Source organism: Pygoscelis adeliae, unplaced genomic scaffold, assembly GCF_000699105.1.
Source record: "Pygoscelis adeliae isolate BGI_AS28 unplaced genomic scaffold, ASM69910v1 Scaffold407, whole genome shotgun sequence".
NCBI classification, from domain to species: Eukaryota; Metazoa; Chordata; class Aves; order Sphenisciformes; family Spheniscidae; genus Pygoscelis; species Pygoscelis adeliae.
The window spans coordinates 955949-982615 of record NW_008825251.1 but is presented as its reverse complement, the minus strand read 5'-3'; the positions used below and the strand labels follow the sequence as shown (position 1 = coordinate 982615).

The window sequence follows — 26667 nt, the reverse complement described above, 5'->3', positions numbered from 1 at the left end:
CAGCTTGCACCAGGCTCTACAGCAGTTGAGTCAGATCTCTTGTCAATTAATGTAATTAACAGTTAGCTGTCGAAATACCTCCTCTAACTGTCCTCATGGTTGTATCTGTTAGTGGCTAGAGTAGGAGGGGACAGTCCCGTGGTACCCAAGGGAGATGGCACTTCACAAATTCTTCCAGGTGTCTTGCAGCATAAGCTGCTGACATTGCAGACTTGTGGAAACTTACTGATGGAGATGATGCAAGCTGCTCAAAGCTTGCAGTTAAATAACCCTGCAAGTGCTCTACTGCTCCCTCTGAGCCTACTCATATTAATATTCCCACAGATAACTGGCCATGCATCTGTTTACAGAATGGTATCCAAAATATCTTGTTACTGTTTTGTTTCCTCAGCTGTACTGTGCATCTTGGTTACAGCTAGAAAAATAGAAGAACTGAATCTGTTGCTGAAAGGGGGTTGGACTTTTTTTCCTATCACGGCTTTAACGCAAAGTTGTTTTCACCATCTCAGGACTTTGGCTTGTTGGTATGAAGCTTTTCTGCTGTCATCTCATAGGCATCCTATGTCTTCTAGATGTCTGGGACAGTAATAGAAACATAGCAGCTTTACATCCCTGTCTGAAGATTGGATTCATTCTTGGTCTGATGATCATGCTGAAGATGTTAGCCCTGGCAAGTGGGGGATGGTCACTTGTGTAGGAAGGGCTGTCCTAGCCACTCTTTGCTTGCCTCTCTGGAAGTCAGCAAGAGGATAATCCTTGTGCAGCTGGGTGCTCAGATGCTTGTTGGAGCAGGCAGAGCAGCAGCCCTGCAGGCAGTGTGTGGGGGAGCAGGCCCTGAGGCAGCAAGCTGTGTGTGGGTTGCTGCAAGGCAGCAGCCTTTTGGGCCCCGCTCATTTCTGGGAACATACCAGCCCCCTCTGGGAGTTAACGTACAGTCGGAGCTGGAACTCTGACTGGAAAGCAGGAGAGCTTCCAGCTCTTCACCAGGTTTGTGTGATTGGAAGACAATAGAAACCAGATTGAAAATTAAAGGCAGCTATGTGGTGGTGTCCTGCCTCTTCACTTGCCACAGGACCATTAATTTATCTTGAAAAGCACTTCTGGTTGGTTTTGGCCTTTGAAAGGCTGTTAGGGGATAACAGAGACTTTTTTCTTGCTGTTGTATAGTGACAGAGCTAAGAACATAGTCGTTCCTTTAGGTATATTGAGGAAGAAAATTAATTTCTGCAGTGTGCACTCTAGGTCTCCATTAACCTGTACTGTAATGGGAGTAGTTTCAGTGTTCCCTTTTTTCAGCTTCTTGACAGCACCTCTCCCTGCTGTACCATTCTCTTGCTGACAGAAAGTACACAGTGTTTGTCCTGTCTGGCTGCCAGAAGCCGTACAGAGGAGACCTCTGGTAGAGTCATGCCATTCCACTGACCTTCATCTAAACCCTGGCTGAGACTTCAGACCACCTTTCTTCTCCTGAGGGATGGACCTCTGTGGTGTTTAGTTGCTTACTATGATTATGAAGTATCTTCAATCAGTATCTAGTGTGTCTGTCTTAACTCTTCTGGCATGGCCTAGATCCAAGAAACTTGACTGGGGTATCTCTTCCTCTGAAAGTGTGGCTCTGGTACATAAACAACCCGAATGTTTTCTTGAAAGTGCTTTCTAGGAAAAAGTAGAAGGGATTGGATTGGTTTGTTTCCCAGTCTGGTATCACGGACATCAGGAGTGGCCCCGAGCCACGCAAGTGCACTGTCCCCTTACAGGTGATGCTGGGACCACTGCAGTGCATATGTGCTGAGAGTCTGTGCTTGGATGCAGTTCTGCGGTTCAGACTGAAGTGACAAGGGCAGAGCAGTCTCCCTCCCAGTTGTGTCCCTCTCTTAGAAGCACTGTTTTCTGGTGTATCTTGCCATACTATCTTCCTCTAACTGATGGAGGGTCCTTCTGGCAAATGAACCACTGGAGCAGATAGCTGGAGACCTGCTGCATAAGCTGTCCTTGACCCCAAACTTACTGTGCCCCACAAATTAAGTGCTGCTTTAGGTTTGTGTCTACATGATCACAGTTTGGTTATTTTTGTCTGGTGGTTCTTGTTTTGCAAGGCAACTTATGGTGAAAGCACTTGCTTGACTAACCCTCAAGTAGCTGACATGGTGTCCATCTGTAGTGGGTAGCCCGTGTAGCTATCCTCTCAGCAATCCCTTTGAGCTAAACACGGCAAAGGCTGGGTTGGTGACTGCCCTGGAAAGCACTGCATCGGAAGATTGGCGGTTCATTTGGAAGGGTAAGCTGCCGTTACTATGAATTTCATCCTACAGCCGGTCTTGGTGTTGGACAACTGGCATGACAAGGAGTGGCTGCTTGAATGCAGTAATTTGTTCCAAGCCCAAAATTGTTCCCTGGCCAAGTATGGGGAGATGGCCAAGTGGAGAAATACTCCAGCCTTGGGCAATCTTCAAAGTGTCTGGTTTGGCTGGGATTTTCAGAGAAATGTAGAGGTGGGATTTTTCACTAAGTGCTGGTGAAAGCATACTTGCCTTGGTGTATGCGTGGGAGCAAGGTCAGGCCACCTCTGAACACTGCTGTGAGGTCGGCTTCTTATTCCCAGGAGCTATTTGGAAAGTCTGAGCTGGTTCTCTCAAAGACCATTTCGTCCTTGGTTGTGTGAGGAAGTCTCTGTAAGGAGCAGTTTGTTTAACTTGTTCGCTCCATCCTGCCCTTGCAGGAAGAACTTCTTGGCCTGTATGCTTTAGAGTTGTCTTTACCTCTGTGCTGTAACGGCTGCCTGAATGCTTGGACTTTGGGCAAGGGGGTGGGTGGAAAAGGGAAGAGATGGGTAGAGACATGGTTAGCAATAGTCCTGACACCTGCTTGCTGAAACCTCTGATCATGTTCTCCAAAGGATTGGTAGCACAGGTGTCTGGTAGGACTGTGACTCTGAAGATCTCTAGCAAAAAGCCCCATAATTTCCTTTCCAGAACTTAAGACTTGGTAAGCTGCTGATACGAGAAGCAGGGCTGTTCCCACTGTAGCTGTTACATTAGTTTTGGTACTTGACTGATGTTTTCTGTCAAACTAAGAGCCCAGCAGATCCTGCATTTTTTCCATGGCACCACTTTAGTTACTGTTTAGGTTACTCTATAACTGACAAAACGGTTCTGTGCTTGTTTGGAACAGGGGGTTGCAATCAAAAAAACCCCACTGATCTTTGTGCTGCCTGCTATGAGTGCAGATGCCTGAGACAGCCCTGTGACACTGTTGTATGTGCTAGGAGGGAAAGCTGAAGATGAACAGGAAAAGGCAGCGTTGTGGACAGGCTTCTTTCAAGGCCATTCTCCGCTGCTAAACGAGCCACCATGAAAGCCTGCTCATGACACGTTTATAACTCTATGGACTAAAGAATAGCTGGGGTGGTGTCTTTCAGCAGTCTCTCCTGGAGGCTCATCCAGCTCTGGGAGATCAAGTGAACGCTGTTTTTCAGGAAGGTCAGATAGCTGTGCTTCAGCAAGGAGTGGGTTCTTCCAAAAACACCTCTGGTAAACTGTCTCTTGCTGGAATAACTTCAAAACAGTCTGACTCGATCATTCTCATCACCTTCCTCAAGCCACTCTAAATCAGTGGTTGTTACCTCCTTCCCACCCTGTCAGACTAACCTCTTCCATTTAGTGTTGTGCAACAGATCGGGGAAAAAACGAAAGTGCCAGTGCTGAAAGCTCTGCTTCATCTGCTTGTTGACAGGTGGAGTCCTGGGAGGAATCTTTTTGGAATATCCTGCAGAACAACCCTAGGATTTCTGAGTTTGATTTGGATGGTGTTTGTTTTGTAGCTGGAGCTACACAACTGCTAAGTTGAAAGGAGTGGAGGGAGAGGAGATCACTCATTTGGAAACAGGAATAAATATAAGCAAGGTGGGAAACGAAGCAAAGAAGTCTTCTGGCACATAGCTTTCAAGGCAGGAAAATAGTCTGTTCCGCAGCTGAGCAGGTTCCTGAAAGCAGCAGGGGATGCTCCAGTGACTTTTAATACTTTTTCTGGAGACTGTTTTACTGTTAACCCTTCTTGGAAGGCCAGGGAGTCATCATGTCACACACCAAATTCAAGACAGCAGGACAGAAAGGAGTAGGTCCTGAGAGTGCCATGGCAGACAAAATGGCATGAGAACAGCATAACTAAGGCAGTGCCTTTAGTTCTGTTGCCTAGAAACTGAATGTGTTAAATGGATGTGGTAGGGCTCTTCACTAGCCTCTCCCTTGTGTCCCTTTTCTAGTTAATAGTCTTAGATCTTCAAAGTACCTTTATGGCAGGTTCTGCAGGCTGGAGGACCAGATGAACATGCGTGTGGGCGAACAGGTACTGCATGCATGAATCCAGACCTTCTGCTACCCATATTTGTGGCTGAAAAGTGGTGGTCTGGGCTCTTGGCTTGAAAGATTACAGGGACTCTTCAGGACTGTGAACCAGGAACTTGGTGTTTTGGAGCCTTTTACTAAAGCAAACTGAACTGTAAAGATGAAGACTTGTTGGTGGCTTGAAGCTATTTAGGTCACAGATATTAGACCCTCAGATGTGCTTGGAGAAGACTCCCAGTTCACGCCTGGGATTTGTTGTGCTCTTTCATTTCAGAGCTGGAGCCTGCACAGTGGCTCCTTTGTCAAATGGCCTGCTTGATTCCCGAAATGAAGTATTCCAGAAAGTGCCGGGTTTACTCCAGCTACCCCCTCCCTTGGGAGGATGGGAGAAGGGACCATTGTTCTGAAAGTGCTTGTGATATTTGAAATTCTTAAGAAATCAAAGCTGGGGACTCTTGGCCTCTGGGAGAACAGTGTGAGCAGCATCACTGGGGACGTATGTTACCGTTTCTCCACATACCTCTCTGTGCCTAGCCAGTGAGAAAGAAGAAAGTCAGCTCGGCTTTGCTGTATGCATAGGTTAGTTCATATGGGAGCATTCAGAAATCCAAGCAATGATAACAGCTATGCTTTTGAAAGCTGTCTAGTACCCTACCCAAAAGGATTAGAAGGTTGGAATATTTGCTTAATTGCCTGCTCTGACTCTAAAGACTTACCTTGCCTCTTCAGATCAGACAAGAGGTTTGCAGTGTTGCCTGTTCTGGTTGGTGCAACAGCTAACCACTGTCAAATTTAATGCTAATGAAGAGAGGGAGCAACCTGCTACAGCCTTTTCTGTGTTTGAACATGTGATATTTTTTGTAATCTTATAAATAATGCCATGTTAAATTGTGAATTAGAATATGGAATAGCTTTCTCTAACATGCAAAGCTTGTCTTGTGCCTCAGCAAACAGAAGTTTCTCAGCAATTTTGACTTTGATTCTTCAGTATTAACATAATGTTGCCACATCTTGGTTTGTACATACTTAAGGGAGGAAATAGTTTCAATTGAATCTGACTATTAAAACCTCTTGATAATTGTATCTTTGAAGATGTAAATCTTGGGTGCTGGCTGCCTGACAGCAAATGTCCAAACGGAAAGACAGTCTTGACTAAGGGTTAGATTTTTTTTTCATAGGCTGGGTAAGCACAGGGAGATGTATGTTCAGCCTGATGCCTTCCCCATCTCCCTTGCACAGAGGCTGTGTTGCATTGTTGTCTGGTCTGCTGACACATGTGCTTTCTCAGGCCCTGTGGGTACAGGGTGTGGTTTGTTTTTAGCTTACAAAGAATTTCTAGTCATCTGGGTGTGGGGAGGGTTTTTCATAATGTTCTGGCAAAACCACCTCTGCTGCTCCTGGTGGCATTGCTGAATGCTTGCCCTTGCCTACAACAGCTGGAATCTCGTCCTGTGAGCAAGTGAGAATAGCAGATGCCAGCAATTTCCTGTCTGGATCAGGTAAAATTTGGGATACAGTAACTGAAAACTGCGATGAAAATCTTGATGCTGAATAAAGCAATGGAGAAATTAATTCTTCTCTTGCCTTGAGGTTTTTCAGCAGCAATGGTGGCAATTTCTAGATCTTCTAGGTAGGCTCGAGAATTGCTGTCTGCTTCTGTTCTTGGGGGTGAAGCAATCCCCTAGGAGCCCCATTCATACTAGGGGGAACTCAGCTGTTGCTGACACCAGTGCAGCCCTGTTCATGTTATCACAGTCTGTGTTGACAAGTTGCTGGCTGCCATCAGTGTTTTCAGCACCCTCTTGGCCAGCTCTTCTGTGAACAGTGTTTAAATGGTACACTTAAAATAATGGTAACCCATCCACACTGCTTCCACGACTGTCTGTTGGTGGGACCATGCCAATATTGCCTCAGCAACTGTGCAGTTTTTACAAAACCTTCCTGCTGTTCCCTGAGCACCGTGGACCAAACTAGTGTCAGTGAGCTTGGTTGCCGAAAAGCTTTAGGTGTGATTCTGCTATACTGGAGCTGTTTGTGTTCCTGCAACTGTAAAAAGGTCCTGGACAAAAAGTGAGATGGGTTACTGAGGGGCTTAGAGGGTGGTCACTGAGCTGAAAGGGAGGTATGTGGGGAAGTACTGCAGAATAACTGTGCTGTTTGTACCATGCTGGATGGACAAATTCTCCTTTCTGAGAGGGCAAGCAGTTGGGTTGTTGCACTTATTTTGTGCTCAAGATGCAGCTTATTGCCTGTGCATTGAAAGCTTGCAATGTGTCTCCTTTGACATGTGAACAAATGCTTGAGAAATGACTTGATTTTGTGCTTTAGCGGTCAGCATATCCTAAAATAGTAAGCCTGAGTTGTTGAGCTTTGAGATAGACAACAACAGACTTGGTTTACCAAGTGGTGCTGGATGGTTTCTAGCCATGTGTTTTTTGACTGGGTGCGACTTTGAGGAGGTGTGTTAAGATTCCCTGGACTTCTCTGCCACTGTAGAAGCGAGTTAAAAGCATCTATATATGCCATCCTCTGAGTGATGTGGCATTGCATAAAGTGAAGTGATGGCAAACGGAAAGGATTTTTCATGCAGTGCATAATTAGCTGGTGGAACTTACTTCTGCAGGATATTCTAGAAACTGCTAGCTTGGAGAAAAACTAATAAGACCTGCCTAATTAAACTAGCTTTCCTAAACACTTTGAAGATTAACGCTAATACCCTCAGTGCACTTAGAAGTGGATATAGTAGTGGATAAATGGAGGATTCCCAGTGATTCCTTATATTAGTGTCTCCTCTGAATGCCTAACCCTGGTCTGTGCAGTTTGCCGCTTTGCAGAGCAGCAGGAGGTTAACATCCCCTGGTGAGGAAGGAAGAGGGGAAGCAGCCTGCAACCTAGTGGCACTGGCTAATTCATGTCTGGTTCACATTTATGCCCTAAATTTGTGTGTGCTGCTGTAATGCTAAGCAAAACTTGCAGAAAGAGTGGCATTAAACAGGGAGAGGAGTACAGACTGGTCACTGTTGTGTGACAGTAATACTGTGGCAGCTGGTTCAGACCAGTGCTCCCTTCACTGCCTCTCTGCATGTTATCTGTGGTCTTGGATGTCCTGTGCAGTCCTTGCTCTTCACAAGGCCTTTCTAATACAGACACTCAGGGCTGCAGAGCCAAAACTGGCCTGGACAAAAAGCTTTAGTGTGCAGTCGGCAGTACTCCCCAGCCCCTTACTGAAGGAATCATTATTTCGAGACCCCCACAGTATGTATTTAAAAGCAAGGAGGAATGGGGCCTGCAATAAGTGCTATACCTGAAACGTACTCTGGAATGCAGATCTCTAGATGTCTTCAGTTGCTTTTTCTTTCTCCTGTTGGGCTAGCAGATCAGTCTTGTCTCTCTAATCTCCTGGCTGATGGTGTTAGAGCTACCCTGAGCACTGTGCGTGTGTGCTGCTGCACTGACAACCACTGCATGGTCAAAGTCCAGTAGACAATCCCTTGTGCTGGGACTGCTGCTGCTGCCAGGCGAGCTTTATTTGCCACACCTGGCTGAGACTGCTGCAGGCACAGCTCTCAGGATCGGGAGGATGAAGTGGATCATGCTTCGGCGCATCAGCAGAAAGGGTTGTTGCTCTCCTGTTGTGGCACCATCTTTCAGTGCAGCTTATCTCACTGTCTGAGGAGCTTTTGGCTGATACGTGGTCACTAAGCTGCGGTCCATATACTACTGAAGTGGTCCTCATATCTCCTGGAGCCCTGCGAGTGGTGGTGTGCTGAGCTGCAGACCAGGTCTGCTGCCCCAGCTGTGCTGGAGGGAGAGGTTGTGCCCTGGGTGGGCTCTGTGAGGTGGTGTGTGCTCCAGTCTATTGTCTCACTTTCTCTTGTCAGATGTGAGTTCTGGCACTGGCTGCAGGGAAATCCATGTGGCCTGTCCCGATGGCAGGGTCTGATGTAAATGTCTGCTCTCTAGAAATCCTCTGCCCCTGTGGCATGGATGGTTCAGAGCTCAGCCCCTTCCTGATGACCCTCTGGAGAGGACTAGCTGACGTGTGGCCCAGATGTGCAGGCGGGGTATCGGTAGGGTTTCCCTGCCTTCTCTAGGGGCAGGAAAAGCAGCAGCACAGGTTCCCTGTGACTGTTGCTGTATGCACAGACAGGCTTCAGGCTCCTCCCAGCCAGCCCCCTCCCACAGATCCTTGCTCTGCTGCAGCCAGGGACTTGCTTCCTCCCCCTGTGCCTGCCATGACTGATGTCTGGGTCAGAGCTAGTGTGGTGCTGTGTGAATGAAAGGATCCCAAGGCAAGGAGGGGGCTCAGGGGGAGCTGTCTGTGCAGCCATGTAGTAAACAGACCTGCTGGGTCTGCTGTCAGCCTGGTATGGGGACTCCTTGGCACTGTTCATACCCCTACTTGGATTTGCTCGCCTGCTATTTCTGCATCCCCTGGACAAAGGCAAACAGGAAGAAATGGCATATCTGAGTGTGGCTTTAAAACCAAGCTGGACTCCTACCACTGAGAGAGCTCTCCACACCTGTAAAGACCTGCCATTGGGCTAGGCTTATGCTGGCACTTCTCTTATAGCCGCTGCCGCCTGCTCTGCTCGCTGTTCTGTGCCACAGGAGTACTGCGTGGCCAGGGATTTGGCTGGGGAATGGTTGTGCATGGTCATGGGGAGGAGACAGCTCTGTCTTCAAGCCTGCCTGTATAGGCCCATGGAAGTGGACTTGGCTGGTTTGGTGGCTCTGCAGCCCTGGTTGTGCTGGTGTAGCTGTGTCAACAGGGTCTGCTGGGGCCAAGGCAAGATGCAATGGCAGAAGGAATCTGTTGGGTCTCTGTTGCTGCCCAATCTGTGTAAGACAAGCTGGCAGGACAGGTGCTGGTAGCCCATGTGCGTCTGCATAGGAGTGTGCTGAGGCACATGGGGGACTGCTGCTGTGATGGTTTAATTTCTGGAGCAGGGCCCTGGCCTCAGAGCCTGGTCTTGGTGGAGACTGCAGGAGCATGGATTATGAGGAGAGATCCCAGGGTTCTGTGGGCTTGGTTCCCTTTAGCTGTGCTGTTCCACATCTCTTGATGTACTAAGCTCATTAAGCATTAGCTCTCATTAGTGAGGGTCTTGATGGGGGGGGGATAAGCACAAACTGATTCCCAGTACAGAGCAAAGGCACACTGAGCTGATGGACCATTCCCTTCACTTCATCCCCTTTGTGGAAAAATGTGTGTGCCACCAGTAAATGGGCAATGAGCTAGCAGGTGAGAGGCAAGGGGCCCTGTCCCTGGGGATCAGGTACCCCCACCCTGTCAGAGCTGTAGTTATGCTTCTCCTGGGACCATGCTCATGGCTTCTCTCTTCTCCTGCCTTTCTTGAGGCAGGACAGTTGGTTTTTGGGATCTTGGTTCTTGTTAATGAATTTACATATTGGCTGGGGCGAGGAGGGGAGCTCCCTTAAGCTACTGCCCTGTGCTAGCTGGATTGGAGGCCTGCTGAGTTCCACAGGACAGATGGACAGCTTGCTGGATGTGCATTTGTGGAGCAGGGTGGAGTTGCCTATCACTGCTCCAACTTGCTTTAAAACCTGTGCTGAAAACTACTTTGGGGGAGGGTAGGGAGAAATTACCATGTTTCTTCTATTACAAATAGAAGCCCCAGTAATGGTTGTTGCAGATGGGTTTGGGAGTGTCTGTGGCTGGTGTTCTCTGTAGCATCTGTTGTGTCCTTACTGTAAGGCTAACTGCTGTAGCAGGCTGTGCTGAAAGGGGGAGATGACCAAATCGGTCAGAAGGCCAGCAGTGCAAGAAACCATATTTTTAAACCCCAGCATTCTTGGGTGGTGTCATCTGATGCTTCATGCTGCTTTTAAATGTGCTTGTGACCTTCTATAAGTGGCTTTTTAAAAAAAAAAGCAAGCTGCCTTGCCTTCCCAGCGTAATAGTTTTCAGTGTATAAGTGCTTATTATAATTTCTCTGCTCAGACATTGCTACGAATTCCGAATCAGAGCATCTCCAAGAAGCTTAAACTTCTGGTACATTGAAAAATCCAAAGTCCCTCATAAAGAGATCACAACCTTCTTAGCCTTTCCTTCACTGGTTAAATGCTTCTGCTCCCCCCCAAAGTATAGGGGCTAGGTCTCTAATCAGAAGTGACTGTTAAATCTTGTGCAGTCCTGAGTGGCAGAGTACTGCCACCCTTGCCCTCTTGTCTGCCCTGTGCAGTCCCTGGTCCACCCAGCATAGCTGCTCAATGCTGTTAAGTAAAGCCGCAGTTCACCCCAAAGGCATCTCAGTCATGGGTGACCAGAGAATGCAAATAGTTGTACAGAGTATTTTGTGGTGTATTTCTGGATAAAAGCTGTACTGTTAGTCTAAAAACACACAGCTGGTATTCAAGGAGAGCCCTTTGCTTCTGTATTTGCATGGGGGGGCTCTTGGACTGTAATATTTGAGATGCTCCCTTGAGTTGGAGGTCCTTTTCCTGCAGGTATGCCTAGTTGTTTTGTTTCAGTAATATGCAGGAACTTACTGTACTTGGCAGTGGTCAAGCAAATGCAGAGCAGTCCCTTGTTTCTTAATAACAGGTAGCAGATGAATACATAGGTGAATACATACATACTCTCCTGCCAGCATAGCCTTAGAGATCTGCAAGAGTGCTGTGACCAAGGTGGGTACTGAACCTGAACAGGAGCAACAGGTGACAAATCTTTAATGGCTCTGTGCTTGCTTGATGGGCACTTGCAAGTGGTTTCCCAGCTGGGAAGCCAAGACTTATTTGCAGAGGTCTCTGTTTAATACTGTAGCCCTTGCAAACATGGAAGCACTTGCTGCTCACTGGTGAGGAGGCAGCAGCTGTGTTAGCTTCTCTGGCTGGATTGTGGTAGGGCTTTAGGGAAGTAGGTGTTTCTCTTAAAGCTAAGAAGTCATTTCTTTTCTTCTTTCTGCAGCGAAATGCCAGATAGCTGAAATGTAGTCTACAAACCTGGTACAGGCTGTACCAACAGGGAGCTGGAGTATGGGTCAAGCATATATGTGGGTTGGATGGTGGGTGCTCCCAGAGGAAGCCAGTGTGCCTGTGTGGGAAGAATGGTACTCATTAGTAACGGCATCTCCCCTCTATGTGCTTATCTCACAAGTGAGTTAATGCTGTGTGCTTCAAGTGGAAATAGCCACTTCCCATAGCTGTTTGGGTCAGGAAAAGTGACTTGGGTACAACTCCAAGTGAGGTCTGGTCATCTTCCATAGCTGCTGGTGGGAACAGCTGGAGCTTGGTGGGGTTTCAGGATATGACCCCAAGCTACTTCAGTGGGAGAGATGAGCCTGCTGCCCCTCATCTCTCTTTGGTCTCTGCTGCAGACCCACCTTCCTCAGTGTGGCCTCTTTGGTGTGCTCCTTGACGTTGCTGTGATGCTCTTGCTTCTGGCTGGGAGTCCAGGGGGCCGGTGTGAGGGTGTGCCCCATTGCCTGTGGTAAGGGATGGGAGCAGAGAGCCCAAGGCCTTGTCCATCCTGGAAGCAAGCGTCTGTCTTCAGCTGGTTGCCTGGTGGGAGAAGCAACAGCCTGCAGGCAGTGGTGTGGCAGTGGTCCCCTTGTTGCAGCTGTCACTCCAGCCGTGCCCAAGCAGGCTGCAGGGCTTGCTGCTCTACCTACTGAGCTGTGCCGGGGCCAAAAGCTGAGGATGAGTAGGCCAATAACAAGGAGAATGTGAGCTTGAATTTCTCCACTGGCCTCCTTCAGAAATACTTGAGGTGATCTGGATGTCTGGGCAGGAGCCAGGCTGTTGTGTGGCTGGGTTTAAGCAGGGCTGTAATGCAGAGGTGGTGGTGGTTTTCCCTGGTGCTGCTGCTTGGGAGGAGCACCTGAAGCGTGCTCTGTCATCTGACTTACAAGCACAGCCTGGCTTGTGTATCGGCTCTGTGATTATAAGGAAACAGCAGGTACAATAAGCAAAGCTGAGGGCTGTGGGGAGCTGGTGAGGTGCTAACAATGTTCCTCTTGATTATCTGAGATCTTCAGAAGGGCTTTGCTGGGCTGGTCACTCTGTAGGTCTCTATAGGCATGTTCAGCCTCCACGGAGGCGGCGCACAGCTTGGACTGTAAGGTGGGTGAACTGCTCACTCCAGGATGCTGCTGCTGTTGGGGGTTTAGACTGCAGCTTGGTGGAGTGAGGGCTGGCAGGAGAGTCCACAGCTCATCCCTGACTCCCCAGCTTAGTCATGGCCAGCAACATATTTCTCTGTTGGGCACCTGTTTTCCTCTATGTAGTATCAAGGTGAGATTTTTTCTTTTTTCAAAGATCAGTACTACTAAGATTTACGAAGGGAAAACACTGAGGGAGGAGGTATTTATAGCATTTCCATAAACAGTCTCTTTAAATGAATGCAGTCACTTAGCTTTGCTTTCCAGGAGTGTGGTTTTGTTTAACCAGTGTAAGACTTTTTTAAATTTCTTCAGCACTCTAAAGAGTCACTCATTCAGAGCAAGAGATGGCATCTTCCCATGGATCCCCATCTTGTCTAGATGGAAATATTTTCCTGTTGACTAATAAAATTTGGGTAGGTTTCTCATCTGTGCCTCTAACCAATGCAGGTATCTTGACCTTCAATCTGCAGAACACTCAAACAGTTTCTATACAGGCCAAATACAGATTCAAGGAGGCCTGCGTGCTGCGGCCATGGCCATAAAGGCTAGAAACATTTTGTTTTAGCAGAAAAATAAGGTCTGAAATGATTGCTGTGAACCATAAAATCAATAAAGATCTGTATTGTCTTCAGTAGCAATTGTAACTGGGGATTGTTTTTACTTGGACTCTCTACAAATAAAACATCCTGCAGAGCATTATAGTTTCAACCTTGAAGTGTTCTGTGAGCTGATGAAAATCAGAGGTCAGGCTGCTTGGAATGCAGCCGTTCCAGTTCCCTTTGCTATTGAAAACTGCCTCTAAAGGCAACTCCTTCCATCTGTGAGACCCTGTGGCAAACACAAGCCCAAAGACATTTGACCAAAATCTGTGAGGGAATAATGCAACTGATGGTGGTTCTCATTTGCTGCAAGATTATGGGGTTGTTTCATTTAAAAGACAAATGAGCTTGTCTTGTGGTAGGAGAGATTATTTCAGAGCACGTTGCTTTATGCACGAGGAACTGAGGTCGTTTCTTTGGATCTTCCCATGGAGAAAGGGGGTATGCACGGAGCAGGAAAGTGATAACAGTCTGAGCCCTGCTAATATGTTTGAGGGCAATCTAACTTGTCTTCACAACTGACTGTGGCTTGGAGCCTTTGAGATAATTTAACAAAAATGAGGATGGCTTGAATAGGTCCTTGAAGTCACTGGAATGGTTAGAAATATCATCAGGCTGTATTGAATCAGCAATAGCAACAAAATAACTGGGCACTTCATGCTAGACACACACTTGAGGGCAATTATGATATTTAAATTTAAAACCAAATACCTTGGCTATGATCTTGGTGGTGCTGCCAGGTACTGAGCAGGTAAGTACAGCCTGGTGGTGTTTGAACAGGGGCCTCTTAAGGCAGTGCTGGATTTAATATTCTTTTGACTCTTACGTTTAGTCTTTAAGAAGCAAATGCCTGGTTCTCTGGAAGGAGAGGGAGAGGATCACAGCGTGCCCAACTGGTTTGGGGGTTAGGAGGGCTCACCAGGCTAAGGCTCTGAAAACACAGCTCTTCTGCCTGGAGCTAGATCAGTGGGTATTGCCCAAGCCCCTGAGAGCAGCAGGTAATGTCATTGTGGAAGATGCTAATTTGGAAACATGCTGCTTTCTAAAAATAATTACACAAGGAAGACTATGAACAGACAGCCCTCCCCCAAAAATCAATCATCCACAGTACAGTTGTGAATTCTAACAGCTTGCTTAACTAAGCCTGAGAAGATCCTTATGAGCAGGAAGAGCCTAGTGCTGCAAAGCTGGAAGCTTAAGCAAAACTTCCACATTTTCGTGTTCTTCCGCACCTTTTTGGAGCGTGGCTGATGTTCACAAGCAAACATAGTTGATGGTGCTGCAGAATAAGATGTGTACCTGCTCCAGTGCCTATGTGGATTGTAGTTCCACATTATAGCACAAGCCGACTTTAAAATATAATAGGCTATGACCTGCAGTAACTCAAGAGCAGATTCAAACCCTGTTGAGCTGTAGCCCTTTGGAGGGGGTAAGTCAGCAACTCAAACACTCCTAACTGGTGGGATTGACCTCTGAGCCATGAGGGCATGCTGCCTGCTCAGTTGGTCCAGTAACATCTCTCCTACAGAAGTATCAGGATGCTTTTGGCTTCCTCAATGTCTTGTCTCTTCCCACAGATGCAAGAAACGCTGGAACTTAGTTCAGAGTTGCATTGAGGGAGAAGGGCAGACGGTTCTATATGGGCTTACTCCGACTTTTGCTTTCAAAACCCATTTTAGGTAAGGTGTGGTTTTGGGGTTTGCTGCACAGCCAGAAGTCCCTGTTCTATGGTTGCAGAGGGCTTCAGTGGAGTTAATTTGCAATTGCACTAATCAAAGTGTGCCCAGTTCTTCAAGGCTCCTGATCTTTGTTTTTCATTTGCAATGTTTCTTAGAGCCATAGATTTGTTTTTACAGCTTGTGTAGTCAACCCTTTGACCACATGTACATTAATGGGCATTTTTTTGTTGGTACTATGTGATTCCCTTCTAGTAAAATCTGTGATGCTCTTCAGCTGAGCTGGATGGCATGAAGGGATCCCCAGGAACAAGACAAGGGGATGCTGCAGTTTCTCCCTGTGTATAGAGCAGCACAAACAGCATTCATACTGTCTGTTGGTAGGTGGAAGGATGAATTTGGATCTAGCTTATTGACCCTCAACACCACTGATCTTCCCCAGGAAACTGCTGCCTTTCTGTGCTGATGTGCTGCCCTCCCCTTGTTTTGCCTGGCTTCGGTGTTTGATATCAGATAGCAATTGATTTACTTTCCCCAATTACATTACAGCCCTGTGGGTGTAAACAGCAGCTGGGAAACTTGATCTGTGCTCCTGCTAAACATGCCAGCAAAACCACCACGCCCCTCCCATCGGTTCAGCTCCAAGCCTGACGGTGTCACAGAGGCTCACTGTGTGGTGGCAGGGGACCCCAGGCAGCTGGTGCGCTAGGGCTGGACACTCTCCCTGGGGAAGAACAGAGGCCTTGTGGAGTGAGGAGACAAGGTATTTAATTGGAGGGCCATAGGGACAGGCTTTCTCCACTGCCAATCTGGGTGGCCCTTGCTTGTCCTAATAATAGTTCCTGTAGCCCGCTGGTACGGTAATGCAAGGCAGCATGAGTGTACTGTGTTTTGGTGGTGTATCAAGCTTATCAAGGGGTACTTCTGTGATTGCTCTGTTCAGGCTGCTCCTACACACTGCTCTGTTGGGATGGGCTGTACAAGACTGGGTGTAAGACTTTAGATATAGCTGGAGCTATTTAAGGTGGTGCTCTCTGGTCAGACAACCCCGGCAGACTGACTGTGTGGGCACTCCTCATCCATGGGCTGCTCAATGGCTTCCTCTGGCGGGGCTGTGGCCGCCTGCACCTCTGGCAGCATGTGCCTGTGTGGCTTTGCTCCGGAGGGCAGTGACAAGTGCCTGAGCAGCCAAAGACACAGGCCGCTCTCGTGCTCTCTAGTGTATGTCTAGGGTTGAACTTTTTCCTCCGTCTTCAGCGGCAGTGTCCTGCACGAGCAGGTGTTGGTGGCAGATGAACTATTTCAGTATGCACCCAAGAGGCCGTTCAGCTGTACAGCCAGGGGAGTTTCCTGTGATGGGGCAAAGCTTTCGTAGCTGTGCGCACTCCGATCTGGGTAGGTGTAGTCAAGATTTCTGCTGTAAGGGCAGAGCAGGTAAACAAGGCAAGTTTTAACTTGATCAGATCTACAGCACACCTAAGGAGGCTTTTGGTGATGTCCAGCAGAGAACATGGGGAAAGAGAGGGAGCAATTGTGCAGTGACTGGTGCTTTAGCACCTCCATGTCTCCTGCTGTGCCGGCAGTTTGTACATTTGCACAATGAACCAGATCTTGTAAAGCAACACCTGTGGCAGGTAATGTCATTGTGGAAGATGCTAATTTGGAAACATGCTGCTTTCTAAAAATAATTACACAAGGAAGACTATGAACAGACAGCCCTCCCCCAAAAATCAATCATCCACAGTACAGTTGTGAATTCTAACAGCTTGCTTAACTAAGCCTGAGAAGATCCTTATGAGCAGGAAGAGCCTAGTGCTGCAAAGCTGGAAGCTTAAGCAAAACTTCCACATTTTCGTGTTCTTCCACACCTTTTTGGAGCGTGGCTGATGTTCACAAGCAAACATAGTTGATGGTGCTGCAGAATAAGATGTGTACCTGCTCCAGTGCCTATGTGGATTGTAGTTCCACATTATAGCACAAGCCGACTTTAAAATATAATAGGCTATGACCTGCAGTAACTCAAGAGCAGATTCAAACCCTGTTGAGCTGTAGCCCTTTGGAGGGGGTAAGTCAGCAACTCAAACACTCCTAACTGGTGGGATTGACCTCTGAGCCATGAGGGCATGCTGCCTGCTCAGTTGGTCCAGTAACATCTCTCCTACAGAAGTATCAGGATGCTTTTGGCTTCCTCAATGTCTTGTCTCTTCCCACAGATGCAAGAAACGCTGGAACTTAGTTCAGAGTTGCATTGAGGGAGAAGGGCAGACGGTTCTATATGGGCTTACTCCGACTTTTGCTTTCAAAACCCATTTTAGGTAAGGTGTGGTTTTGGGGTTTGCTGCACAGCCAGAAGTCCCTGTTCTATGGTTGCAGAGGGCTTCAGTGGAGTTAATTTGCAATTGCACTAATCAAAGTGTGCCCAGTTCTTCAAGGCTCCTGATCTTTGTTTTTCATTTGCAATGTTTCTTAGAGCCATAGATTTGTTTTTACAGCTTGTGTAGTCAACCCTTTGACCACATGTACATTAATGGGCATTTTTTTGTTGGTACTATGTGATTCCCTTCTAGTAAAATCTGTGATGCTCTTCAGCTGAGCTGGATGGCATGAAGGGATCCCCAGGAACAAGACAAGGGGATGCTGCAGTTTCTCCCTGTGTATAGAGCAGCACAAACAGCATTCATACTGTCTGTTGGTAGGTGGAAGGATGAATTTGGATCTAGCTTATTGACCCTCAACACCACTGATCTTCCCCAGGAAACTGCTGCCTTTCTGTGCTGATGTGCTGCCCTCCCCTTGTTTTGCCTGGCTTCGGTGTTTGATATCAGATAGCAATTGATTTACTTTCCCCAATTACATTACAGCCCTGTGGGTGTAAACAGCAGCTGGGAAACTTGATCTGTGCTCCTGCTAAACATGCCAGCAAAACCACCACGCCCCTCCCATCGGTTCAGCTCCAAGCCTGACGGTGTCACAGAGGCTCACTGTGTGGTGGCAGGGGACCCCAGGCAGCTGGTGCGCTAGGGCTGGACACTCTCCCTGGGGAAGAACAGAGGCCTTGTGGAGTGAGGAGACAAGGTATTTAATTGGAGGGCCATAGGGACAGGCTTTCTCCACTGCCAATCTGGGTGGCCCTTGCTTGTCCTAATAATAGTTCCTGTAGCCCGCTGGTACGGTAATGCAAGGCAGCATGAGTGTACTGTGTTTTGGTGGTGTATCAAGCTTATCAAGGGGTACTTCTGTGATTGCTCTGTTCAGGCTGCTCCTACACACTGCTCTGTTGGGATGGGCTGTACAAGACTGGGTGTAAGACTTGGCCTAGAAATTGCTGTAGCTATTTAAGGTGGTGCTCTCTGGTCAGACAACCCCGGCAGACTGACTGTGTGGGCACTCCTCATCCATGGGCTGCTCAATGGCTTCCTTCTCTGCAGCTGGCAGGGCTGTGGCCGCCTGCACCTCTGGCAGCATGTGCCTGTGTGGCTTTGCTCCGGAGGGCAGTGACAAGTGCCTGAGCAGCCAAAGACACAGGCCGCTCTCGTGCTCTCTAGTGTATGTCTAGGGTTGAACTTTTTCCTCCGTCTTCAGCGGCAGTGTCCTGCACGAGCAGGTGTTGGTGGCAGATGAACTATTTCAGTATGCACCCAAGAGGCCGTTCAGCTGTACAGCCAGGGGAGTTTCCTGTGATGGGGCAAAGCTTTCGTAGCTGTGCGCACGTGAGGAATGCTGTGCTCTGTGTTGGGTAGGTGTAGTCAAGATTTCTGCTGTAAGGGCAGAGCAGGTAAACAAGGCAAGTTTTAACTTGATCAGATCTACAGCACACCTAAGGAGGCTTTTGGTGATGTCCAGCAGAGAACATGGGGAAAGAGAGGGAGCAATTGTGCAGTGACTGGTGCTTTAGCACCTCCATGTCTCCTGCTGTGCCGGCAGTTTGTACATTTGCACAATGAACCAGATCTTGTAAAGCAACACCTGTGGGCAAAGGTCAGCTCTGGGATGCAGTTCAACCTGTGCTTGCATGAGTGGTGCCATCTAATCTGGTACCTCTGAAAGAGGTATCCCAGTGGTGAGCTTGACTTGCTTGGAGATGCTAAACACTTCTGAGCTGGTGCTGCCTGAGCATCTGCAGCAGGTCCTGCTGCTGTCCTGAGTGTAGGGGCTTCCACTCTACATGGGAAAGGTGGTGAAGTGGGACTGCCGGGTAGCAAGTGAAGGCCAGTGGCCTTTTAGTCATCTGTTAGCATGCAACTGCACTGCAAGTTCATCACTATTTACATGACCAAATAAGTGTTGGGTAAAGGATGTGTGTAGCTGTGTTTCGGCATGTACGTTTGACAAGTTGAAGCACTTGCATCTGACCTTTTAGGAAATTATTGTAGGTGGTTTTTAAAGTGCATAATAAGTTCCTGTCCTGGCTGGAGACACAGCAGCTGTGGGCTCAGGCTACCCTAAGTGGTTTACACAGCATGTGCCAGTGCTAGAGACTGATCAAGCTGAAGAATAACCTAGTCCCCAGACATAGCAGCCTGTCCTGGTTATTTTTCAGCTATGTGGTTCCTTGCTGCAAGTCCCTCTTGCAGCTGCGTGGGCCACGTGTCAAAAGGTGGTATAAGGGCTGGGGTGAGCAGTCAGGATAGGTTCCACTCTTGCGGCCATCAGGATGCTGCTCAATTTGTGCTGGACTTGGTGTGTACTGGAGGGCTGAAGTGCAACTTTAGCTGTTAATATGGTAAATATTGGGATGTGTAAATATAGGCATGTGTAAATACTGTCAATAAGGCACATGGTGTAGCTGTGCGATTTCCCCGCAGGGAATATGGCTGGGCTCCCAGGGATGCTGCTTGGGACCAGCTCTGACCCTATTGGAGATTGAGGCAGCTGGGACACCCCTCCTGGGAGCCCTGCAAGTGTGGTCAACCTCCGCTGCAGGCAGAAGGACCTGTCTGGGGAGGAAAAGGAGTTATGAGGAGGCTCATGTCACCTGAAACACCCCTTCCCATACCTGTAATCCATTCGGATCAGGTTCATTTGACACTTCTCAGTTAGTTGTGCTAAAACTGTGCAGAGAACAGAAGGCACCCTGTGATGGGCTGAGCCAGAACTGGTTGTGTCCAATTGCCCCGAAAGATCAAAACATCTGTCAAGTGCCCTGTTGTGAGCTCCCCGGGCATGCAGGCAGTGCAGTTTGGAGGTAGAAGGTAATATTGGGAAGCAGCAGGTACCTCTGCCTGCCCTCGTGGTCCCCAAGTATTCAAAGGATTCCTGATAGAGAGGACTGATACTAATCTGGTACTAAATCTGTTAATATGCTGGTGACTACTTTGGAGATGGAAATGGTAAAGTTAAAAGTCTATCTGTATTGTTTAATGAAAATGGCCTGTGTCTATATCTGCATATATATCTATCACTGTGTCAGCAGGTTTTGGGGAGGTTACGTATGAGACTGGGCAGTGTAGTGGGAGGTGGGAGCTTGCAATTTGAGGTGCAAAACTTTACTGAGATCAGGGAATATGGGTTGGAGCAGGGAACCCAAGGAAATGACAGCCCCTGCAGTCATCAGAGCTGCACTAGGAAAACAATTAGAAACTGGGTTTGGGTTTGTACAGCCCATCTGTATTGTTGGTTGGGTGACCTGGGAGGTGTATGGGTCTGTGCTGATATCTTGTCAACATCTGCATGTCAAGGGCTAGGGGAAAGGTGTGCATGGAACAGGATGGTGCATGGGGTTTCAATTTGAAGGACAGAACCCCTTTGCTGGAAACCAAGGACTATGGGTTGGAGCAGAAACCAAGAAGAGTGACAGCCCTGCCACCACCGGAGCTTCCCACACCATTGAGTACAAAGTAGTGACTTACACAGGGACGCTCGGTTTGTCATTGACGATGTGGGAAGGGGACTGCCCTGTAAACACGCCTCAGTAACACGCTAACTCACCAAGTCCAGGATCAGGGACCCGTTTCCTTTTGATAGGTAAGGTACAGTTTGGCTAGGCTGACCTGGCCTTCCATGATCCAGGGTGGTGATGGAGCTGATCTGCTCACAACCTGGAGCAGCAAAGCTCCCTACCCAGCCTGCAGGACCAAAGCACAGCTGTGTACCACCACCGAGACACCAAGGCAAGAGAAGGGTAATCCCTGCAGGCACTGCCTGGACAGCACAGGGTTACCCTGAAACCTGCAGCAGCCCTGATCCTGCAGCTCCCTTCCAGGGGAGTGGGACTGTAGGGCTCAGCACACTGCAGCCACACAGACCTACAAGCCCCTTGGGAGGAACCTGGCAGCAGCACTAAGTTTCCCATTCCAGGAGCGTGGTCCTCCCAGGAGGTGAAACAGGTGGCTGGGCAGTGCTGTGCAAGGAGAGAGGATGGTATGAGCCTCTCTGGTAATGCCTTGGAGTGGGGCAGTGTTACATGTGATAAAGCTCCTCTGCCCACCTGTGAAGGGGGTCAGAGACAATAGCAGGAGGGGGAGCCCAAATCATACCCTGCTGGGCTACTCCCAGGTCCATCCCAGAGGCCATCAGCCCATCACAGGCCCATCTGCACAAGCCCAGAGTAGGTACACACAATGGCAGGGGGGACCCCAAGAAAAGGACCCCCGAGCGCTGAACACCCTGTCCAGACCCCTCATGGGGTTGTTCCAGCAGAGCCTCGGCCCCAGTGTCCAGGTGTGACACCCATCACTGTGAGCCCTGGGGAGCAGCTCTCCAGATCACCTTTCGGACTAAGGAGGTTGCTGCCAAGGGCTGGGATGCATTATGGGGTGCAGGGGAAAAGCAGTTCGGGATTGCACAGGATTTAATGGGATATTTAGGAGAGGAACCAAAGGTGGGACAAGAAAGGGGTTTTGGTGATTTGGGGAGGAACAAGAGTGGGGAATATAGGGGTAAGGGGATAAAAGGGCTCAGTTGTGTGTAGGTAGGTGGCTGGTCAGTGCGCTTGTCTGGCCATGCCCTGCCCAGCACAGTCTGTCCTGTCTGGACAGCAACTAGAGTAGGACTTTGGCCTCAGGGGCTTGTATGTCCAGGGGCCAGGAACTGGGCAGACTGAGTGCCTAAGCGCAGCTGCTGCAGGATCCACCTTGTACATACATTTTTCTCTAATGGACTTCCATCCTGTCAAGCCAGAGACAGGAGCAGGATGAGGTCATTGCTGCTGTCCATGTTCATGTGGGTGCTCTTCTGTGATCTGTGTGGCCAGCCACGTATATATACATACATGTAGTAGATATGTGTGCTCTGTGTGCCTGCTGGGAACACATCTTCAGCCTCACTGCTGGTTGGATCTGGGGACATGGAGCAGCAGCAGCCTCGCCACTCTTGGGCTGTTGCATCCAGATGATGTATTTTCCTCTAATGCGTGGCAGCTAGATTTTTAAGGTACTTCACAAATGTTTGTTCCTACCATCAGCTTCTAACAAACTTTATGGCTTCTTTCCGTTTTTATAGGAAAAAATACCACCCTGGTCCAGACACTGAAACTTATCAACTGATGGGACAAAGAGCTGAGACACTTGGCTGTACTAGGACACTAAAACATAGGGCTTAGCCAAAGAAAATTTCCCCAACGTGGAGGCTTACACCTGCCAAACCCTGTAGCATTCTTGGGAGGCTTTTCTATACTTCTTCATTTCCAGCCTTTCACACATCATGGTATTCCTTTTGACTTCTTTTGCAAGCTAGCTCTGGCTCTGCCTTCCGCTTCCCCTTATGCTTTGGTTTGGGTTACCCAGTGTGAGCTGCTGGCTGTAGGCTGTTACTGCATTTCTGCCTCCAGCTTCTTCTTGGAGGCTCCTCTTGGATGTTGTGACTGACCTGCTTTTTCTTTCTCTTTACTGTATCTCTCTCTCCCCCCAATCTGTCTCTTGCGTTCTCCGTTCTTCCCACCTCCATTACTGCAGGTTCATCATGCCTAGTGGCATATAAAAAGACTCCACCTCCTGTCCCACCTCGGACCACATCAAAGCCGTTCATCTCTGTCACTGTGCAGAGCAGCACTGAATCGGCGCAGGACACCTACCTGGACAGCCAGGACCACAAGAGTGAGGTCACCAGCCAGTCAGGACTCAGCAATTCGTCGGACAGCTTGGACAGCACCAGGACACCCAGTGTCACGAGGGGAAGCATCGTGACTCCAGCAAGAGAGACTCCAGAGTTACCCCAGAAAAATGCAACTTTGAAAAGTGACAAAGGGACTCTGACTAGTGAAGAGCCTAAAGTGGAGAATATCCCCAAAAGAAAGCTGTCGTCTATAGGAATACAAGTATGGAATAGTTTGTTCTCCTTTGTCCTAAGGAATGTCCTTAACCCATCCATTTAGCATGTGCATTTTGTGTGGCCAGGTGTGCATCTGAACTCACTTAGAATAGCAATAGAAACTAACTGCCTTGTCAAACTAACTTCCTGTGTTCTCAAGGGTGAAATACAGCAGAAGCTTTCCGTAACAGACCAGAAAGGACTAAGTTCTTCTAGTACAAAATTAAAATGTTTCATAAAGCAGTGGGACTGGGTGAGTCCCTCTAAAGAGGCCTTTTGCTGCTACTATGCCTGTGCTCTGTACTATGTATTACTTAACATCAATCTGTTCCTTGTCCGTCATGGTTCTAGGGACAACTTTCTTCTGAGAGTTGGGCCCTTCTACTTGGCATCCATGTAGTATGGGCTGCTGCAGCACAAAATGGTCCCAGGGCTGTAAGCAGGAGGGAGCAATTCCTTGCTGTCCACTGTTCCCAGCAGGTTGCTGCTTCTCTTGCTGGAAGCATTTAACTCTGTGGAAATCGATGGAAATGAGCTGTTGATTATATAGTCAAATGAGAACCCATTGAGGAGCATCAATCCATGCTTCATTCAGCAAAACTTAATTCATCTGCAATTGTAGGTGCTTCTTGTGGACAGATTTCCCAGTTACAGATGGCTGGCTGCTGTGAGCACTTGTTCTGTCCCAAAGTGCTGGTTCAGTGCTGCAGGCTATTACCTGCAGATAGGAATTTGAGCACTTGGGCAAGTGCAAATGCAGGAGCTGGGCTTTGAGCCACCACGTGTGTGTGTGTGTGTGCGCTGAATAAGTTCTCCGTTGGCTTTACAGTAAGGCTAGCTGGCCAGTTAGGTACATGTGATAGCGAAGGCTTTTCTGCAGGGCTAGTGGGGCAAAACACATGCTGAAAGGGCAGCAAGGCAAGAGAACTTCTATTGGAGAGGCTGATTGCCTTCCTCTCGTCTTTCTTTTCTGAGCTGGTTCCCAAGCCACCTGCCCCAGGGCCTGGATTTCCTTCATAAAACCTTCTAACCCTCTTATCCAGAGCTATGGAGGGTGTCAATCCCTGGGAGAGAGGAAGCTGGGCTTTGCTGTCAGTCTTAATCAGATCACTGCCCTCTCTTGAATCTCTTGGTCTTTGCCAGTGTCAGATGCCACACATGCAGCTGCACCCTCAGGGGGACACAGCCCTTCCCCAGCACGCCACAACCATGCAAACAGCGGTGGATGGCAGAGCTGAGTGCTCTTAGAGTAGATGCCTGGCAGCAGCCTGGCAGGATACAGTCCTGATGCTCAAGTGAAGGCAGACCTGAGCGGTAGCCTTGTGCATCTCCTAAGACAGCCCTCCAGTTGGCATGTGGTGTCAGCATGCTGTGTGTGTGTGCAGCACTCCTGGTCTACTAATGTGAATTCCAGCAGCAAGTTCTTGTGTCTGTTTTTGTCTGTATTTTTTTTTTGTTTAATAAGGTTGACTGCCTTCAGCCAGTGGCAAAAGAGGAGCCTCCTCCACCAGCCACCAAATTCCAGTCCATCGGGGTACAGGTAGAGGACGAGTGGCGGTAAGTGAAAGACGCAAGCTTTTGTAGTTTCCTTTCTTTTAAATTGTGCTTCCCCCACTTTCGCTTAGACCTTCTCCCCTTCGTTGTTCCAATATGAGTGGTGTTGAATGGGGGCCCATGGAGAGCTCTTCCTCTATAGCACACACCCGCTGCAAAAAGCACTTGTTCTGTAAACAGCCAAATCAATGGGAGTTTGAAATTTTAAAAAAAAAGTACAAGATGTAATTATAGATGTGCGTCAGTCCTCTTGTCTGAACGGCCTATTGCAGTAAGCAGGCAACCTTATAATTTTGTCTGTCTGAATGTGTGGTGTGTGTTTGTGTGTGAGGAGGGGCAGGGCGGGCAGGGTGAGGCTCAGCTGCAGGCATAATAAACAAATGCATTTCACTGTCAGTGTGTGAGGCCAGCCAGGCTGAGTTCTCCTATTTAATCTGCTTTTGATCTCTCTAGAAACAGCCACTCTCGCAGCATGTCCTCCAAACAGGACACAGACTCTGACACACAGGAACTTAATAACTCTAGCTGTAAATCATCTGAGAGAAGCCTCGCTGAGTGCCCCCAACACAACAACTCCGTTGGTGTTGATGCCGCTACCAGGCAACCAGCCAAGCCCTCACAGATTAAGAGAAACCTCTCCTATGGAGAAAACAGTGACCCAGCCCTGGAGCCTTCTTCTCTCCCTCCTCCTGACCCCTGGCTTGAGACGTCCTCCACCTCACCGTCAGAACCCACGCAGCCAGGAGCCTGCCGGCGGGATGGGTACTGGTTTCTGAAGCTGCTGCAGGCAGAAACAGAGCGGTTAGAAGGCTGGTGCCGCCAGATGGACCAGGAGACCAAAGAGAACAATCTCTCTGAAGAAGGTAGGTGTTGTCAGCCTCCGGACTCTAGGCTAGAGCACCCTAGCAGCTCCTCCCTCAAGAAGGAGTTGTAACTGAGTATTGGATCAGCTTTCTGCAGTTAAATTGCTGATAGCACACAGAGTAAGGGTAGAACCTGAAGATGAGTATGAGACAAGGAACATTTTTTTCTTTGGAAAGGATAAAGTAACTTCCTCTAGCAGATGAAGGTAAGAAATAATACTACGATGCAGCACAGAAGAGTTTCAGGGGATGGTGCAGCTTCTGACCATTCAAAACTGCTAAAAGCTTAAATGGATTGCTTTCAGAGAGGCTGTGGAATCTTTCTCCCTGCCTAACCCATTGTACTCAAGCGGGCAGGTGAAAGCTGAGTTGGCAGCGGGGCAGAATGAATGTGGCTTCTGAGCTTGTTCGATCTGTGGAATTGGTAGACTTGTTTTCACAGCAAAGAGGAGGTTTCTTCATATGGGAAAGCTTCACTGAATTTCTACTAAATACACCAAAAGCATGTGCACAGGGAACACAAGGCCACTTGATTTTATTAGGTTCAGTCCCAATTGGGCTTGTTTCATTATTTTCAAATGAGTTGGCAAAACCTGTGCTTCTTGCAGTGAAAATCATGCCTATGGTGTGTACAGAGTGACAGAAGTGGGGGTGACTGGGCTGCAGAGGGCAGGATCTTTGTTTTGAGTCTGGTTGATTTTTATTTTTTTGACACCTGAGAAAGGTGAAATAATGGTGAGACTTAGTTATAGGTCACTGTCACTGCTGCGGCTTGGGGGAGCTAATCTCTAATCCTATTGCACTAAGATGCTGCACTGGCTGCCAAGCTGGACAGGCAGTGCCAGGGCTCTCCCTGCCTCAGGGAATGCCCTTGTTTTGCCTCTGGCAAGAGGAGGCACCAAGACCAGTGTGGTGTCACATCTGTGACCTCTTAAGAGCAATCTGGGGAGCTAATCTCTAATCCTATTGCACTAAGATGCTGCACTGGCTGCCAAGCTGGACAGGCAGTGCCAGGGCTCTCCCTGCCTCAGGGAATGCCCTTGTTTTGCCTCTGGCAAGAGGAGGCACCAAGACCAGTGTGGTGTCACATCTGTGACCTCTTAAGAGCAATCTGGGGACAAGAGGGGCGGTGGCAGTTTAAAACCCAGTGTCCCTGCCATTTCAGCGAAGCCACCGAGGCGAAGGGCTCCGAAGCGGAGGATCGCGCCGGGGGACCCTTCCTGAGGCGGCAAAACCGCGGCAAAACCCGCAAAAAGCAA

At 48.5% G+C, this 26667-nt stretch overlaps 1 protein-coding gene across 3 annotated transcripts in view; it reads left to right on the top strand.

Annotated features, from left to right (window-relative positions):
- Positions 1-26667, top strand: part of DLGAP4 (discs, large (Drosophila) homolog-associated protein 4) — a 58286-nt gene that overhangs the window by 23597 nt on the left and 8022 nt on the right. The window contains exons 2-5 of one of the 3 annotated variants that reach the window (XM_009329337.1): positions 22185-22388; positions 22637-22998; positions 24457-24548; positions 24999-25408. In XM_009329337.1, the coding sequence (XP_009327612.1) occupies positions 25018-25408 (391 nt within the window). In that variant the 5' untranslated portion in view covers positions 22185-22388; positions 22637-22998; positions 24457-24548; positions 24999-25017. Of the gene's footprint in view, positions 1-22184; positions 22389-22636; positions 22999-24456; positions 24549-24998; positions 25409-26667 lie in introns of those variants that run through there. The other 2 variants (XM_009329338.1, XM_009329339.1) reach the window with 2 other exon arrangements.